The sequence below is a fragment of the Lycorma delicatula genome, chromosome 4, assembly GCF_047948215.1.
Source record: "Lycorma delicatula isolate Av1 chromosome 4, ASM4794821v1, whole genome shotgun sequence".
NCBI lineage: Eukaryota > Metazoa > Arthropoda > Insecta > Hemiptera > Fulgoridae > Lycorma > Lycorma delicatula.
In genome coordinates, this window is record NC_134458.1 from 92,739,496 (window position 1) to 92,759,943 (window position 20,448).

General features: G+C 27.8%; 1 protein-coding gene across 4 annotated transcripts in view; it reads left to right on the plus strand.

Annotated features, from left to right (window-relative positions):
- Window positions 1-1,512: 1,512 nt before the first annotated feature.
- The window catches only part of LOC142323650 (ras-related protein Rab-7L1-like), a 41,917-nt gene continuing 22,981 nt past the window's right edge, over window positions 1,513-20,448 (plus strand). For 2 of the 4 annotated variants that reach the window (XR_012756147.1, XM_075363666.1), the window contains exons 1-2: window positions 1,513-1,666; window positions 16,054-16,251. Coding sequence is in view for 3 of the 4 variants with exons in the window: in XM_075363666.1 (XP_075219781.1) it covers window positions 16,089-16,251 (163 nt within the window). In the remaining variant the exon portion in view is untranslated. Of the gene's footprint in view, window positions 1,667-13,785; window positions 13,934-16,053; window positions 16,252-19,549; window positions 19,648-20,448 lie in introns of those variants that run through there. The other 2 variants (XM_075363667.1, XM_075363668.1) reach the window with 2 other exon arrangements.

Genomic DNA, 20,448 nt, shown 5'->3' on the forward strand with positions numbered 1-20,448 from the left:
CTTGTCGGTTATTATTCCATAGTTTTTTCTTATCGGTCGAGCACATTTCGCTTCTTTCAAAAAGGAGTTGACATACTTGAAAATATTAGATTAGTTTTCATACAAACTTAATTTTCTACTTTATCAGTACGCCTCTGAAGATCAGTATTTAGCAACTTCTTAACTTTTTCCCTCAACTCCGCGAAGATCGCATAATCATTTTTCCTACCTCTTCTCTTGTACTTTATATGTAGTTTCTTCTTCTTCTTGAAGCATTTAATCAGTCCTATAGAGAAACAGGAAGGGTGTTTATCTTTTGGAACCTTTCTCCTGGGAATATGCATCTCTAAAGCATTACCAAGCAATAATAAAAAAAATGTCTGCAGCCTGATTTACAGCAATAGCATTATAAACCTGAGCCCAGTGTTTCAGTTTGATATAACCCATAATAGTCTCCTCTCTTATAATCCAACATTTTTCTTGCATTGTCAGTTACTACTTCTTAAAATAGTATAACAACCACCAGCGGATCACGTGGACCATCAACAGCTAACATCTTCAAGATCGAAATATCTATATTTGAAAGAACAAGATTAAGATTCGATTTTCCTCTTCTTGGTCACAGTAATTGTACTGGGATAAGTTCAAATCATCCATCAATCAAACATTACCGTCGCTTTTCAGCACATATGCGGCTAGTCTCTCCTAAGGTCAGTCCGAGTAAATTTTTGTTTTAATCTGGTCTAAAGGATCAAAACCCAGTACACAAATCCTTCCTAAATAAATAAATTAAAAATATAACTTCCAATTAAATAATTACCCGTCCGATAATAATAATGACACAGCAGCAAGGGACTATCGTCCAGGCTCTGCGATAAGTAGGGAGATAAATAAATCTCCCGCTTTCCTTACGTTCCGTTCCGCAGGACAGTTTATTTCGGTTTCCTTTGATCACCCAGGCAAATGCCGGGGAAATTCCTTTTTTGCTTGGAGTAGCACATCTAACAATTTTTAAAGTAATCTATATAATGTACTGATCAGAATAGGATATTTATTCATTTACCGTTATGACCAATACGCTAGGTACGGGAACGGTTGATTTTGATACTCCTGGAATTATCTCGAACAATGGGTATATTTCTCCTCCGATTACAGGTAATAAAGATATCAAGAACAAACTTTTAAGAATTTGGAGTCGTCAAATACTACTTTTGATAGCATTTTGATGATGATTCTACACGTATCAAATATCAATAACGAAAAAAACGTATGAGAGAAATAAACTGAATAAATGATCGTTTTTGGTGTTAAATATTTCCCTACATTAATTATTAAAACATTTACTTATTTTTGCGACATTCTACTACTGTAAACTTGTTAATTACGTAATTCAAATTAAAAAAAAAAACCAGGAATAAACGTGTACAATCTACGATCAATTTTTTTAATTATGTTAATAAGTAATTTTCTTGTCAATGAAGGTTATTTTTAAAATAAATAACGACTGATCATATGTGTATGTGCTTATAGGTGGAAGTAGCTGTTATATAATCGTACATTCTGCCCTGCCTCCTGTTATGAAACAAACCTGTTTGGCTTCGTTTAGTCCCTTCGCCACAGTATTATAACCTTACTGATGTGTATTTGTCGCAGATCAGTATCAGTTTTGTTGCATTGCCATCTAAAGGTAAGCTGTTTAAACATTATTTAGTTAAATAATAATCTGCTTAAACAATTACCAAAAATAATTAACTATAATCTTCTTCTGTATCTGTGCATTCGTAAAGCGTTTAAGCTGTAAAAGAATAGTATAATTTATCATTAGTAAGTTATTGATTAATTATCGATATCACTATTATTATTATTATTATTATTACTGAATAATTGTAATAAAAAGTATTTTAATTATTTTTCTATGTTTATTGATAATTGTTACCGGCAATTTTTTTATTAATGTAAACAATTTTTGGATGCTATCTGTGGTTTAGCGTTGCTAAATTTACTGGAGGTAACTTATGAACTGTTATGTAACATTTTTCGAACTTTAAAAATCTGGTAATAGTAAAATAATAGTCATAATAAACCAATAATAATAATAATAATAAAGTTAAAAATTAAAAACTAATAATAAACTATTATTAATATTAAAAACAATTAACGATTACAATTTTTTTTTTACAAATAAAATTAAAATTTTTCTTTTGTTAAATAATAATCATATGAAATTTCTATCTCCATCTTTTGATATAAACAGAACTTGTGATGAAAATAAACTCTTCTTTAAAATAGAAGTATTAATCGTTTGAGTCCATTTAATTAAAAATTTTGTTATCCGTGATATTCGGTAATGATAACTGTACAAAATTATTATTTTTACGACATATCAAACCAAATTAAAAAAGAATAAAACTTTTATTAGAGACACAATGCCTCAGAAGTATACGCTAACTGAAATATACTGGCTTACCAAGTTTTACTTGAGGCAAACAGGTCGTAATTCGTATAAAAATACAACAAACATAAGATTACTTACAGTAATATATAGTTTGTCATTCGCCAATCTCTCATAAAATAAATATGCATAATAGTATTAAAAACATACATATATTCTACATTCATACAAACAGTTTGACATAAATAAACATTCTTAACGGAAAGGAATATTACTAATTGATATTTATGAAATACACAAACACACGATACTGATTTATTTAATTAACAGACACAAATAAATTGCACTGTTTGACAACATCCTAAATAAGTGTGACCAGTTGTCTTACTCAAAAAAACCGCCAGCATTAACTTCACTCGAAGGCATAATGTAACAGCAAAAACAATCCTTATCACTACTAAAGATAACTATGTACAACTGAAAAGATTTTGCCGTAAGAATAGAGGAATATTCTTTAATTTTTTAAATGTATTTCGTTTTGTCATAAAAATAGTATTATATAACGAATAATTTTGGTTATTTTAGAATCTGACAGTTCGAAAAAACTGTTCTTGTAAGAATTGTTGCATAGATTTGAAATGTACTTCGCGTATAACATATCACGAGCTCACAAGATATATTATCTAATAATTTTTATATTCATGTACGTATCTTTTAACTTTTTTTTAAGCTAATCTATGACTATTCTGAAAAATTTTTTAAATGAAAACTGTAAATTAATTAAGATTTAACTATTGTTAAACACGTTTAAAGATTAAGTTATGTCAGAAAATAATTTAATCTTTTATGCATTTATTTACTCAAACAAATAAAAAATATTTGTAAGTTCATTAAATAATAATCTTAATCCACTAAAAAATCAGCGATTCTTATATTTTATCATCGTTTTATAAAAATTTTTGGAACACTTGTTAATTTTCCGGATTCAATAATTTAAGGTTATATTTCAACTCGAGGTTGAAATCGCTACAATTCGATGACAGTCAGTTTTTTGGTCAACCTAAAATAGTGTATTCTTAATACTTATTATTGTTAACTGGATTTTGGTTAAACTGTGCTATGAATTGTTCTGGGCAAGATACTATACTACTAATGTTTAGGTGAATCAGCAGCTGTTTTCCAAGATAGTTACCATGGGAATTGGTCAACCGCTGCATTAGCTACATCTACTACATTTAAAAGAATAGAAATATGCTTTTACAGCAGCATTTGTCAGCAGTGACAAATAGAAGCATTTGTCACTGCTTCTATTGTGGAGCAGGAAGGCTTTATGGCGATTTACATTTAAAATCTAAACCGTTCTGAATATACTATGCAAAGAATTTATTTATAAAATGTCTATGTTTCTATTTCCAAAAATGCATTTTATTATAAAACATTTTGTAATTCAGTTTTGGTACCCTTTAAGGTAAAAGTTATAAAAAATTAAACCAAGTCTGAGCAAACTTTCATTTTAAATCAGAGATTGTATTTCAGTCTCTGAAGTGAATTGATTTAAAACTAAAAGCCGCTCAGTGTAAGGTAAATTTTTATAATTTGTATGCTAATTAATAAGTGGATTAGACAGTTTAATAACTGTTTTATGTCTGTTGAACAAGGTTTGTGATCCAAGAATGTGTTTTCAATTCTGTGTCAACATAAGTATTGTCTTAGAAGCTCAAATATTAAACAAATTTAAGTATTTCTTTAGATTTTCTAAGCATTTATTTATTAAAGGTATTTCTTAAGCATTAATTTATACAATTTAAGTATTTCTTCTTTGAGATTTTTCTTAATTATTCTTCTGTTTATCATTAAAAGTACAGTCATATTAAAATTATTCACTTAGTGATTTAAATAATAGGTGATCATGTGATAGACTTGGCTAGATGATCAGCTAGCTGTATGAGTAGGTTATTTTCAAAAGGTAGCTTCTGAGGTTGAAAGAAAGTAGCTGTTATACAATTAAATCTTGGTTAAATATCCTTTCTAGAGCTGGATCTAGGCTTTGTTCAGTAATTGAATTACAAATTTTATTTCAAAATTACTGCCTTTTTCATGAATAGATCAGATCGGTGGAAGGAATATAAATCCTTCATAAGTTTATTTTATCTGATCACAAATTTATTAATACAGTCTCTAAACTTAATTTTCTACTGTTTTTCTTTGATGTATATTTTATTATTTTCTTGTCATATCAAACAGAAAAACAGCTATATATTTTATAGAAATACATGCAACCATCTATAATTTTATTTTCTTCTTTGTTTTTTTATTTCAAACAGTATCGAATACTGTTCATAAACACCAATGGCATTCACTAAAACTGCACTCAACATTGTTTGATTTTGATGACCTATAAAGAGCTGATTTATTTGATGAGGACTGATTCAGGCACTGCCATTTTTTCTTTGCTTTATACCATTCAATTTTCAGGATGCTACTTCCTAAAATGTTAGAGTGTTGTATAACTATCAGATTATGTAAAGATGTAGTTAACTAACTTATATTTATTAATTTACTACCTACGTAGTTATTGCACCACCTGATATAGTTATACTTTCTATGGTTATAGTTATCTTTGTATAATTATACTACCTTATGTAGTTAACTATCATATATTCTTGGTTTTTAAATAATCATCAAATTAGCCAAACACACACACACACACAAATAAATTAATTTATAATATGAATACTGGAATAATCCAAACTAACTCAATCCCATTTATTAATTAAAAAACCTCCCAGTTAATTAACGGCAAACTCAACCAAATTTATCTGAAAATAATGTTTTGAAAAACATTTTCAAAACTCACTTTAGATCATATTCAGTTGCTTTTGTTATCACCTTCATTGTTGCTACTATTCTAGCCCTGGCACCAGTTAGTGTTACTGCTGGCAGTTTTTTGAGTTAGGAGACATATAGTTAGAATGAAGTTGAAAGATTAGTGGAATCTGAATTGTGTTTGTTTATTTAGTATACCGTTTTAAAAATGTTACATCATTGTGTGTTTGCAAACTTCATAATATTCTTTTTTATTAAATGCGTTTTTCTTTTGCGAATCCATCTGGTTTCAATGTTGTTAGTATTGCTAGATTTCTGATTTGCATCTGTGAGATAATTTTTTGACAATTTTTTTGATTATTTACCTTAATTTTTTGAGTAATTATGAAAAATGTGGCTCTCATCATTACTATTTAAAACTTCCTAAGTTATAAATTTTAATAAAATTTACCAAGGGAGAATTATTTCTTAAAACTGAGTGTTTTTGTATTTTAGTTCTACGTATTTAGATTTTAAATATTAGAAGGATTAAAAAATAAGATTTATATAATCCCTAAAACATTATAGGAAGTAGTATTCTTGAATTTAAACAGTTTCAAATAGGGATTACAAACTAACAGTAAAAGCTGTCACTAAACTCGTGCCTAGGTTAATAAATTTTAACAGCCCTAGATACAATTTCACTGCATTCTGTTGCCATTTATTAGAAATTAATATCAGTAATGGTTGATATTTCAATAAAACTTGTCTTGTTAATTTTAACAAGCTTAATTATATTCTTCACATTTGTAGACAACATAAGATTAGCTAAAATAATTTGAATTTAATAAATTAAAATAAACAATTATCTATCTAAAGGAATTTCTTATTGTCTGGTTAATATATCATCTAATGAGTTTATTCTAATCCCTAACTATCCATAATAAACTAGGATCTAGAGCCTGAACTAGCTTTGCAAGCCTAATAGGAAGAAGGAGAGATCTACTAAAAATAAATTTGTAGAAGATGAACTATAAAAATCTGTATGTAAAATTTGCTCCTCAAGATAGCAGAAGAGCATGTACCCCCTTCACCAACTGATGGGCAATTTTTGTATATATTAATGAAGTAAATTCTTCAGTTTTTAAGAAATATAATTTTGGATTCATGACCCTCCAAACACTGATGAATGTGGTGTTCTCATGAGCTGAAATAGATTCATTTATTTCATACATAATTTTAAGAATTCTTTAATTGCCTTCAGTTTTTTATACTTTGTGAGAATAGCAGAAAAATTACCTTAGCATTAGTATCAGTGCTGTTCAATTATGAACTTAAGAGGGGCAGTGTAGTAAAAACGTTATTACCTCTAAGTTCAATACTCTAGTACAGACTGCGAATCTGGAACCCACCGGGTTGGTCTAGTGGTGAACATGTCTTCCCAAATCAGCTGATTTGGAAGTCCAGAGTTCCAGCGTTCAATTCACAGTAAAGCCAGTTATTTTTACACGGATTTGAATACTAGATCGTGGATACCAGTGTTCTTTGGTGGTTAGGTTTAAATTAACCACACATTTTAGGACTGGTCGAACTGAGAATGTACAAGACTACACTTCATTTACACTCATACATATCATCCTCATTCATCCTCTGAAGTATTATCTAAACGGTAGTTACCGGAGGCTAAACAGGAAAAATAAAAGAGACTGTGAATCTGGAGCCACTACTTGACCAAATGGTTACTCGTTTGTATACAAACCACATGTAGTTAAGTAACAGTGCCAGCAATGGGATTTATTTTTTATACATCTTGTTATAGATAAGTATAGTTATAAAATTGTTAGAAATAAACATTTGAGAATAAATATTTTTTGGAATGTATCAGTGAATAAAGAAAGTATTAGAAAGTACTGATCAGTCAGGAAAAAATTGTATCCTTTGTTATACCCCCTTCTCAATAAATTCTTGTTTTTAATATATATTATTTTGCATCTTATTTAGATATATTTTTTTTTATCGATTGAAATTTCGCTTGATTTATAGATATAACAAACAGGATTTTTTTAGCATGACTAGTTGAAATGAATAATTAATTATACAATGAAAGTTGATATCAACAAAATATTAAGTCTCAAGTTATTTTTCTTTAATTATTATATGTTTATATATCGATATGAATGAAATGAGAGCTAATTCTGAAAACAATTATTTCATAATCCGATCAACTTCATATCTTTGTCAAGCTGTTTTGTAAATACTGTACTTATTTTCATCACCTTATTTATTGTAATAGTTTTTTAAAATGGATGAAATAACTTGGACCAATGCACTTTCTATTTATTCTAAAGATATCTGTTGATCACTATGATGAAACATGAAAAATTAAAAAATAATAATAATGATACCGACCTAGGTAAATAACAACCTACTTTCAAATTCTGTGGAAATTGTGCTTACAGAAGATCTCTTTGGAGCCAGTTATATAGTTCCTTTGTCACTGAAATATAGAATAAATCCATTGGATGTTCATATCCCAGGATAATTTATCCATTGGACATGAACAGTGTGTGATGACAATATGTGTGTCGATGACATCAGTAATTTCATTGATTGAATCATATAATTAGCTCCAAGCAAGTCCTTTGGAAGCCCAGCCTCCAAGGAATCTGAACGAAAATCATTAAAATTTTTTAATATTTTCACAAATTATATTCATCATTTTTGTTTAACTGTTCTTTTTTTTTTAACTATTTTTTATGATCATTATGTTTTTTGACTGTCACATTTTCATTTTAGTTTTCTTTAATCAAATCTTGTTTATATTTAAAGTGGACACACATACTGAAACTAAAGGATATTTTGTAAATATTGATTGTGGATAACCCTTTTATTTTATAATTTTTAATACATTGTCCAATTGTCATATAATTCTATACAGAATATACTAGAAGAAAATACAAAGAAAGAAATATCAGGGGGTGTAATCTGTGCGATCCATGAAGTAAGACAACATGAATGTTGTTTTTGTCACTGAATAATTATACCAGTAGAAAAATATAACTTCGTTTTTTATTGACAATCGATAATACAGGGTCTACTTCAGATAGTTAACAGTTTTTCTGTAAATTTTGTAGCCATTCCAGGAAAGGTTCCTTATATGTAAATCCAGAAAAATTATTCCTCATATGTTCTCAGAGAAATTATACAACCACTTGTGGTACCTCCTATTTACAATTAAAATAATATATGTAAATTCAAAAGGAATTAATTATGTTCCATAAGCACCAATTTCTTTGTAGATACTTATATTTTTCTCTGCCTTTCCACTTATTATAGTCCCATCTTATTAACTGGCCTTTAGGACCAAACACTTTATCGGATTTTGGAAAATTTTGTAATCGGACAAACCCGATTACAAAATTCTTAATGCTTGAAATGGAATTCTCATCACAATATTTGGACAATTAAAAAAAAAATGGTTCTGTACTCTATTTAATTTACATTAAATCCTTTAATGCCATATATTGTAGCCTAAGATTCTGTTATCGATAAACTGATATTTTTATTTCATTTAATAAATTCTTGAAACCTGTCTTAACTTCTTATTTTAAATTAAAACTATTTTAATTTTATATTTCCTGTTGAAATCAAGCTGATGTAAGTCTGTTAAAAAGACTCCATAAATATTTTCTGATTTCTTCGGTTCAGATGTAAAAACGAGCTTCCTAATTTTTTTCGTTTACTGTTTAGCCGTCGGGAATTACCGTTCAGGTATTACTTCAGAGGATGATATGTATGAGTGCAAATGAAGTGTAGTCTTGTACAGTCTCAGTTCGACCATTCCTGAGATTTGTGGTTAATTGAAAACCAACCACCAAAGAACAGCGGTATCCACGATCTAGTATTCAAATCCGTATAAAAGTGACTGCCTTTACTAGGACACGAACGCTGGAACTCTCGACTTCGAAAACAGCTGATCTGGGAAGACGCGTTCACCACTAGAACAACCCGATGAGTATGGCTTCCTAGCTATCGTCATTTGACTTTACTCTCTCTTAAAGAGTCGACCTCGGTATGTCGCAAATTTTGTAACACTTTTGACCGATTTACCTAGGTTCCTTCATAGGCTGTCTTCAGATCGCGCATACTCCGATCGTCAGTATCTGTTATTCTTTTTCGTGACCGATATACATACTTTGAAACGTAGGGATATTTCCGTCATTTTGGGCGAAATAGCTCCAGGATAGCGGAATTATCCTGGCCGACCGTCAATCGCAAGTAAAATAATAAAATCGCTTATTTGTACGTTTATTTTTTTCCGAATAAAAGTCGAAGTTAGATCATAGGAAACTATGTAAAAATATGTAATACCCAACAGAAACGCTAACCGATAATATAAATCGGTTTACTCCGGCATTCCTGCCGCTTCATCTCATCGTGTATCGGACCCTGTCGGTAGCCGTTTGCTTGTAAGGGTAGTAGTATTATAAGAGTTTCAGTATTTTCAATAATACTCTTTGTATTAGAGGTAAAGCTATTACTAAGTCTCTCGTAAAATTAATATTTGTCTTTTTTTTAAAATTAAATGGTAATTTCTCGCCTCGACCCCTAGCCAAAATCAAGTCCTCTCCTCTCGATTCACTTCCATTACTTGATATGCAGCTTTTTGAACTAATTAGAATGATTAAAGTTATAAAATAAGCTCGCATTTTTTTCCCTCGTGTTTGGATTTTTTTAAGTCTTAGTTAAAGTAAATATTATTTAGGTGTAATAATAGTATACCATACTCGTATAATATTACTGAAAATTATTTTTTGCTAACCTATAGACCATCAACTAACTTAAGTTTAGTTTTGTTTTTAATAAAAGCGGAAAGAAAGGTACCACAGTTTAATACAAAAATTGTAAATAATAATAATAAGTGCATTAACTCTGCTAGGAGCAAAACCATTGAAGATGATCTTCAATGTATGCGGAATGAGACAGCGATGTGTATTTAAATAGATTCCAGGGCATGCTAGTATCTCAGGAAATGAACTCGCAGATGAAGCCGCCAGAACGGCGACGAATTGTGAGATACCGATATAATCCTTGTTCGATTGGTGTATGTTAAAAATCGTCGTCAAACCGATATTATCAAAAACACTTGGAGCGATGAATGGAGAATTAAACACCCGATTGAATGCATTAAAAATTACTCCTTATAAATGGAAGAGCAATGCAAAACCGACTCGCCGGGAACAAATGGTGTTGACAAGACTGAGATTCTGTTACACACTAATAACAAGTTCATATGTACGCTTACCGGCGAAGAAATCGCCAACGTGCAATGTATGCGACAAATCCCTCACTGTTAAGCATCTACTTGAAGTGTACGATGTAGAAAAATCTCAGAAAGACGCACGGATTAGGAATTATATACCTGCTGATTTGGAAAACGGCAATGAAGAAATAATATTTGCTTAACTTCATGCCAGCGGATTACTAATCCGTTTATAGTAAGCCTTCGGTAAAATAAAGACCTGTGTTATGTTTTGACTGCGGATCGACTGTGTGAAGGGGATCCATTTGACGATCCTATTGGTGTTTTTTTTCTTTTAAAAAATGTGACGAGGGTTAATGACCTACAAGTCGATGCCTTTACATTGCAAAAAAAAATTATTATGTGATTAATATAGTATTTTGCTTTTATTTTTTAGAATAACTTTTTAATTTTAATAACTACTATTATGTGACGTAAAGAAAATTTATTTATTTTTTTATCGATGCCAACTTTGAATATCCACCCCTTTTTAAATTGCTACCGTGAAGCAAAACGGCTACTTTTTCGAAAAACTAAAAGCGGCCGCTTAAATTAGAGTTCACTAAATATTAATTATAATTTCAACATTGTACAAAAATTAAAATGTTTTCGTTAACCCTTTATTTGATAAATAATAATTATAATAATAAAATAGTAGATATCTATTCGATCTATATGCAGCTTATTCCTATTTGCAGGATATAAAATCGGTGAATTTTTATTCTATTTAGATATATAAATGTTACGTAATAATTTTTTTTATATTTCGGAAGTATCCCAAAATTTATTTTTCCTAAAACTTTTCGTTCGTGATCAGAGTAATAAATAAATATTGTATTATTTTACAACCGTGTTGTAATTCTGTCCGCATAAGAGAAAATGTTTACTGCTTTGCAGGCAGTATAAGGTAGGGGTCATGTGAGTGATGTATAATGTATTTTAAACAGGTAGCGGTTGCATAACATTAGGCCTATTAGTTCCTGATGTTGAAAAGTAAACGAATTGTGTTGTCGCGGTCGTAAAGTTAGAAAAGAAAAGAATAATATTTGTAAAGCGAAGTAAAATTATTAAAAATAAAAATATTTTTATACCTATATTCATAATACTGAAGTAACCGGTTCAAGATTCCAGTACAGAAAAGAAAAACCGGCGTCAGATATAGCCGTTCCGTTGTGAGGTCAGTGTCAAGAATAAATGTCAACAATTAATTTATTCTTACCGGTACTCGATTAGATACGATTAATCTTACGTTTGTTTGTTCCGTAATATTTCCTTTATTTGTTATTTTAATTATTACTCTGGAAATTTTTTAAAAATATACTTGCTTACTAACATGTTTGTTAATATATTAATTCAAAATGTTTTGAATGTTAATTAAATAATATTACTTATTTTGAAATAAAATTTAAATGATGTCTATTTTATGTAAGAATAGATTAAATATATAATTTAATTAAATCTACTTAATTGTTTAAATGAACGATATAAAATTTACTACTTTTTGTGATTAAATGATAGAAAGAGTTCTAACTATATGAGTTTAAGGTGTAATGATTTTATTGCCTTAATTAAATTATATATCTAGGTACTTTGCCAAAAGTGTTTCTTTATTTTATTGAAATTGCGTAATTGGAAGTTTTTTCTGAAAATGGTCAATTAAAAATATATATCGGGTTAAGCTGTATCTCCCTTGATTACTCTGTGGAGTACCAATTATGTATACGTGTGAGTGCGCGAGTGTATGTAGAAATTCTTTTAGACCTATTTTTAAAAGGGTTGTTTTAAAAAAAAACTTGACATTGGATTAAGATAATTTGTTATTTTACTATCCAAATAATAAATTTCTAAAAATTCTAGTATACTCATAATATATTATCCTATATTTAACTCCTAATTATCATTCTTCTGTCGCATTTTGTTAACTTTGTTTTTGTTTTAATATCGAATTGAATCCTCCCTGGTAATGAATCCATCTCATATATTACATTACATCATTCATTCCTTTTCAGCAAAAATAACATCATTGGTAAATCTTAACATTTTTAGTTTTATATGTGGACTGTTAATCTTCTCTGAAGTTTTTCTTTTAATTATTTTATTGCCTGTTTAAATTAAAAAGAGGGACATTCTACATCATTGTCTCACTGCTTTCAATATTGTAGCTTGTCTTTCTTCATTTTTTAATTTTATTTTAGTAATTCAACTTATTAATTATAAATAATGCCTCTTTTTCTCTATATTTCAATTTTTTTGAAATTTTAAACATTCTACTTCATTTTGCATCATTGCATGCTTTTTCATACACTTACTTCATTTTTCTTCTGGCAGTCCGCTAAAATTAACTTAAGGGTTAATATCACTTCTCATGTTCCTATGCGTTGTATGAATCCTAACTGTTCTAATCTAGCGTACCATCTATTTCTCAATCTATTCTTTCATTAATTATTCTATCTATTCTATCTAGTTAATTATTTAGAAGAAGTATATCATTACATTAACGTATAATGTTATAAAACACATGTTTAGAAATGTAATAAGTAGAATAATAAATATATAATAATAATAATATAATCTGAGTTTTGAATGTAAAGATATAGGTACAGATTTTTTATTTTATTTTCAGATATCTCTTAATATTGATATCACTTTATTTATTTCCAGCTAAGATAAATGTATTTTTAATGAGAGCAACTAAATTAATCTTAAATATTTGACTAATGTGAGGGTTATAATTTACGAAAATGTGTGCTCCCAAGTGGTTTGGAAGCGTAAAAGATTGGCTGCATCAGACTATCAGATATTTATTAAAGTATTAGAAATAAACTTTTCTTTGACTGCCTTTATTCAAATTCATTTTACAATTTATTGCAGTTAAATAAATAATAATAATATGTTGTAATGATAATAATAAAAATAATAATTTTAAAACTGTAAAAAAATATGTAACATTTAAATGTAAAAATTTAATGTTTTAACATCAAAAATACATTCAAAACTACAGTAGGTTCATCCCATAAACATTGTCTTATTATTTATTTAATGCATTTATTTAACTATAAATCCCCATACATTTATTAAACAATTTTAAACATCATTATTTATTTTATTAAACTATTAATCAGTTCAATATACTATCAATTATTCTAACTTATCACATTAACTTAATGATTGCTTACATTTATAGTAAACAGAGATAATTGTTGTACATAGAAAAGCTATTAATTATACTATTACCACAGTTACTAGTATTTTATTCTATATAATAATGAATGTCTTTGGTAGTAATTAATGTTAATTATTTTTACAGGTTTACTGTTCTTTTAATGAAATAATACTTTAATTTTTATCACTAAGCCTATTGGTCATCACATTAAGATAACTGTCGTAAAAATTATGCAAACATCTTATTGTTATTATCATTAATAATTTTAATATTTAATTTGCAATTTTGTTGTGTAAGTAATTTTAGATTTATATATTCTTTATGTGCGTGCGCATGCGTGTGAAAGAGAGTTAATATTATTTTAACAGTATTTATTAGTATTATTTAACAGTAGTATTTTATATATTTAACAGTATTTTGAGAAATAATGTAGATCCTATAACTTTTCTTTTGATTAATGTTTACCTTTCACTTTTCACCAGGCAATGTCAATACCTACTACTTTGTCACACAGTTCCTCATTAAATGTAAATTGATTCCTGTATTATAATCAAAGTAAAAACTGGCAATCATGTTATATTAAATATTAATTGTCAGCAAGCAGAACAGTTTCTTAAAACTTATATGAACAGTTTAGAAAGAGAATTACTTAAACTCGTATTATATATTTTGCTGTTGTTTATTTTCTACTTTAATGTGTCCTGATTTGTTTTACTAAAAAATAAAGTTACTTAGAAATTATATGCATGTATGCATACGTTTGTATATGATTGTACTACGTGTTGTATTCATGAATATCTGACTGGAAATTAGACCTAACTTATGCAAGATTTATGAGAAGACTTACAACTTAGTATTGCAATTGTGGTGTGATATTTCATCCTATACACACTTCTACAATTTACAACCTAGCTTTATATTTTTACAATTTAAAGGGTTTCTTAATAACTGTAGCTTTCTTACAAGTTGTTACTTGATAAAGAAACCAGAGGAGCCTTTATTGATAAAAAAGGAGTGTTAACTTCAATATCTGAAGAAATTAAACATTTTTCTGTTATAGTATATTTGTTTGCCAATGAATAAATTAAATTTGTTATTTATTTTCTGTATAGAAATATTGCCAAAGTACCTATTTTAACATTCAAATATGCATTTATTTTGAATGTTAAATAAATGAAATATCAACTTTTTATGGACTTAATTAAGCATTATATTTCAAGAAAAATAGGTATCAGATGAGAACATTTAGACATAAAAATTATTATTATTTTTAATAAATGATTTTAAAAAGACTCAATTTTTTAATAAATCAACATTTGAAAAATACAATATTTTTTTAATTTTCTTTGGGTTCTTTATATCCATGAGCAAGTGTATCATAATCTAGGAGCTTTAGGATATCTAATACAGCTTTATTAAGTTCTAACCATATTAATGGAGGTACCTGCATCTCTTGTTTGTGAAAAGACCATATTCATCTGGTTATATTATATCTCTTAGGTTTTTCAGGCTAGGATAAGTTATTGATTTGAACTTGACAAGTTGTGGTGGTGGGGGTGAGAGAATTGAGGAGCCAGTAGTATAAAAATTTATCTGGTCTAGCTAGATCTCAATTTGTTATCCTTCTATATAGAATAAAACTCAGTAAGTTAACCTAGTTCTGGTACTATTACTAGTATCTTGAAAATATGAGAAAAAGTTTATTAATTTTATCGTAAATTTATGACAGCCTATAAAAAGTTTTTGATTTTAATGCAAAAACAGATTTAAAAAAGATGCTTTAAGGGCGGGCTATCTTCACTTCTTGTAATTTTTAAGTGAAAGAAAAAATTATGTCAGGTATCTAATATTTTCCAAATTTAAAGTATGACAATATGATTTGTAAATGATGCTAATTATTTTTTTGTTTTCTTGCAGTTTTCCCAAACTGCCCTTTTGTATATTGTAAATAGCTTGGTTTTTAACAAGCATGTAAATAACTCATTCCTACCCCAATTAAGATGTTTATTTTTTCAAGTTTTAATTGCAACAAAAATAATTTTATGTAATAAATAACAGTAAAGAAATTGGCGGGACGAATCAGTTTTAGTATTAAAAAACATTTATTATTGATTGAATCACGAATAACGATTAATATCACGCTTACTGCAGACTGACAGCTTCTTCTTATCTAAAATATGTATTTTATTTTCTCAGTAACTATGAGTTACTGGTAAACTAGTACTATCATTCAAGATATTCTTTCTTGTTAAATCCATCAAAACCATAAATCCTGCAAAATGCTAGTAGCCAGCCCACTCTTGACGTAACCTCTTACATTCTCATTTCATCAAAAAATAAATTTATTAATTAAACAATAGCAGACTGAAATGAACGTTTCTGCAATCTATACATTTGTATTTTTGTTTAAAGGAATTATATGTTAAAATGATCTAGAGATAACTGTAATGACTGAGAAAAAAAAGCAGTTACTGTTTTGGCCTCAAATTGATGAATCACAAGCTTATAACAGAAGTTGGGACAGTCAAGAAACTTTATTTGAAGACGAAAGAGCATTTGAAGAGGATAGTGAGCCTGAAAGTGATGCTTATCATTTCATAGCAGAACAAAGTAAGTTAATATTGCACATTAATAAGTGTAATAGTATATCAGTAAATAAATTATAGGTTTTATTAAGTGCAGAATCTACACAGAATAAAACTTATGAGAAACTAATTAGTCAATGTACTGCACAGTAGTCAGGCTCAGTGCACATATGCACTTTTCATTCAGTTGTCTAGTGCAGTCTTGATCAGTGATTGGCTGTTTAATATTCGTTTGTTTCTCTTTCACATATCAGGAGTTCCTTTATATGTTTCAAGATTTTCGTGTGTTACTTAGAACATATTTTTATATTTTCTTATGATAAATTATTCTTATTATTCATCGATATAATTTTTAATATTTTATCAATTAATAAGTGTGTTTTACAGCACATTGTAAAGAGCTATCTTTAAACAAATATTTTTCAATTATAAGCATAATTTAAAGCAGTTTTGAAATATTTCATCAAATTTTGAAGACTACGATCGATGTAAAACAATATAGTAAACGTTTACTTGACAGTTTATAATATTCAACATATTGGTTGATTTCATTATAAAATTAAGATTCTTTGTTGTTAATTTTCATTATTTTAATAAGATTTTGTGTATTTAAATTTATTTTGTAAATACAAAAATAAAATGTTATATCTACTGTATGATTGTATTTTAGACTGATATGTCTTCTTTCTATCCTTATAAGAAGAACCCAGAATTTGTGATCAATAAAAATCTGATTGACATAATAATTATCTTAATTTTATTTATTAAAAAAAATCAGTTTGTAGCATTATTTAAAAAAGTTTTCATTTTCAATTCTAAATGTAATTTTTTGGTAATGTAATTTGCTTTGGTAAAAGATTTTTACATATTTTGCAAAAAAATATTAAGCAGTTTGTTGTACACATATTCTGCTAAAATGTAAATAGCATATTAAAAAAAAAATCTATTTGATAAACTTTTTAAGTAAAGTATGTAGTTATTACTGACACAAACAATACAATTATATTGATAAAATTAAAAGTAACTTATTCCTGTTGGATATAACCCCCTTTTTTACAACTGCAATCTGTTAGATGTTTTTCCTGTCTTTTTCATACTCCCATAAATTGTAAAAGGATAAAGAATACTATCAGATGGTTATTTTTAACTGGACAATGAATCAATTGGTATATATTATTTTTATATTGGAAAAATATCTATTACTCATAGCAAATTTTGTTTAGTAATTATGTAATTATAATAAAGTTGGTCAGAACAAATGTTGAATAACTCAACTGAAGTTGAAATATAAGTGGTCAACAAGTTATTCAATTATAATACATTTTTCACACTCATCCACAAATACACCTGATTTACATTTTAGAAGAATATGTGTACAAAAAACTGCTTTTCAAGATTTTACTGTTACCGAATTAGACAATAAGAATTAGACAACAAGAACTCTTTCAAAATTCATAGAAAACCCAGAAACCCATCACAACTGTTACTCTTAATATCTACAACACATCTAATTATCCCTACAGATAAAACCATGCAACTTGATCGTGGATGTTTCATCAGCTACTGCTCATATCCCTGTCTGCTGTTGATTACCATAAAGAACCCAGCACACTCAAATTCATTATAGTGGTAGCTATAAACTCACAATCATAGAAAATGCCTTATTTAAAAACAAAATCAAAAACACTCCTACTTTTTTTTTTAATTTCATCTAAAGGAATTCCAGGGAATTAGATTTAATACCCTGGTAACTCAGTATTGAGTATAGATGAGTCAAAAGTTACAATTAAATCTAAGGCTAAATCTGTAGTTATCTAATGACTGGAGAAGAGAAGGAATTTTTTAATGGAGTAAAACATGTTTTAATTCAAAAATACATTAGCTTTTGTGAACAAATTTTTTATCATCACAGGCCCGATTTCAAATGGTAATTCCTCAGTGAACTGTCATCCTACATAAAATCATTTATATTCAAATAATATTCTGCAGACTTTCGTAAACCTACTTCTTCCAGTTCTTGTGTGATAATTAAGAGAGTCAAAATTTCTTTTAGAATTTGCATGCCCATAGTTGATTATTGCTTCATAAATAAATAATACAGAAAATATCAGTTATTCTATATTTCTAAAAGATTGCCGATATGTTTCATTTTTCCTTATTCCTATCATACATTTATTTCCACTTTTATAGCCTAAAAATTAAAATGATGATCCTGAAACAACATTGAGTATTGTAAACTGCTCTTATCAGTTTATCATACCAAACATAGATATAAGTTTTAGAGCAAAAATATTTGAGCTTAATCTTTCCAAATGTAATCTGCATAATCATCCCAAGCGATTATCATCATTCATTACAATTAATAACTTCAGTAGTGATAAATATTTTTTAGTTATTAATATTACCTATACTAATTTATTGTTTGTTAAACATTTACTTTTAATAGTGATAAAGTTGGATTTAAAAAAAAAATAGTCAGATCATTGTTTGATGCCTATAAGTATGAATCGTGTAGACCGATTCCAAATTTATATAATTTTCTAGATAAAAAAATAATGGTTTGTACCCATTTCTAAAAGGTAATAAACCTTTTTTTGTAATATTACTAGATGAAGAAGAGCATCCTTCTAGGACATGATACTGGTGGTTATAGTCAATGGAAAATACAGTAAAATAAATTATTATATATTTACTCAATTATAAAATTTTGAAGATAGATTAAAAATATTTGTTCGGGGCCATAATCTAACAATTGTAGGTAACCTAATACAAGAGGCACTGCTCCTGAAACTTTCATAACCATTTCAAAGAATAATAAGCATCCAATGTTACTAGAGAAAATGAAGAGTAAAGATGTTTCTACTGAGGCCAACATACTACTGCTTGTTAGCATGCCAAAGGCTCTAAATTGCAGGTGATACTCAACCTTAAAGCAGTATCTTTGTTTTGTTCATTATAGAATGTGGCCATAAAGTAAATATCATTACTCACATTGAAAGCATATTTAACTAGAAAATATCTTTATCCTTCAGATGCTTTACATGCATCACAGCCATAAAAAATACTGGGATAAATATTATAAAGCAATGGATTTAAATACTCCTTTCTGTGAAATTTGTTATGTACACTACATTTTATTTCCATTCCACAAGGGAAGAAGTAATATTATTTTACTAAAATATAAATGCTGGTGCTGCCTAATTAATATTAAATGATAATTAGCAATACAATATAAAATTTATTATTTAGAAATCAATAAATCAATGTGTTAATTGATGATAAATTGTTCAGCTAGTAGCAAAGGATTACTTTTCTATATAAACAAAGCAAACAAAAAACAGATAAATTGAAGTATGAATTGCATAACATACTATCTAGGTCATAAATTGACCTATCGCAATCAGATGTTGGAAGATGATGGGTAAGTAATGAAGCAAATCTATCTTCTGTATTTATGTTTATTTATAAAATAATATACATTAAATAGTAAAGGACTAAACTAAAAATAATTTCTATATATTTTGTATGTATGTCTGTATTTATAAATAAAAAACAAATCTGATTTATGTAGAATATTTATGTTTATTGAGTTAATGTTTGTTATAAATTGTCACCATCATAAGTAATTCAATTAATGCCAATATATTATATAATATAAACATAGTATCTCCTGCTAATTTATATTTCTTTCTAGGAGGTTAGTAATCTTAATATTTGTAACATTGATTTTTTAACTGTAATAACAGTAGTAATCTAATTTTGCTACAAAACTAATGTATTTTAATATACTGTAAAGATAATTTCACTGAAGTACAAAGTGCACACCTTATCAGATTTATTACATTTTTTCTGTTGTCATATATAAATTCAAATTGAATGAGTCAACTCTAATACTGCATATTATGTTGACTTGAGACAATAATTGTTTTTGTGTATTTGGTATAAACATTTTTTGTAAAAAAATAATAATGCACTGATTATTTTACAAATAAAAGATGGAGGAACCTTTAATTCATAAAACAGAAATGAACAGATTTAAAAAAAAAATTGTACTAATCATTTCATTAATTATAAATAGGGAAAATTGAAATTTTATAATTATAATTGCAGACTATATTTTTGAATTCTCCAATGATGATTTATTTTCCATGTATTTATATTACTTTAAATTACTGGTACATAATAATATAAAAAACAAATTTTCCATAATGACAAATACAGG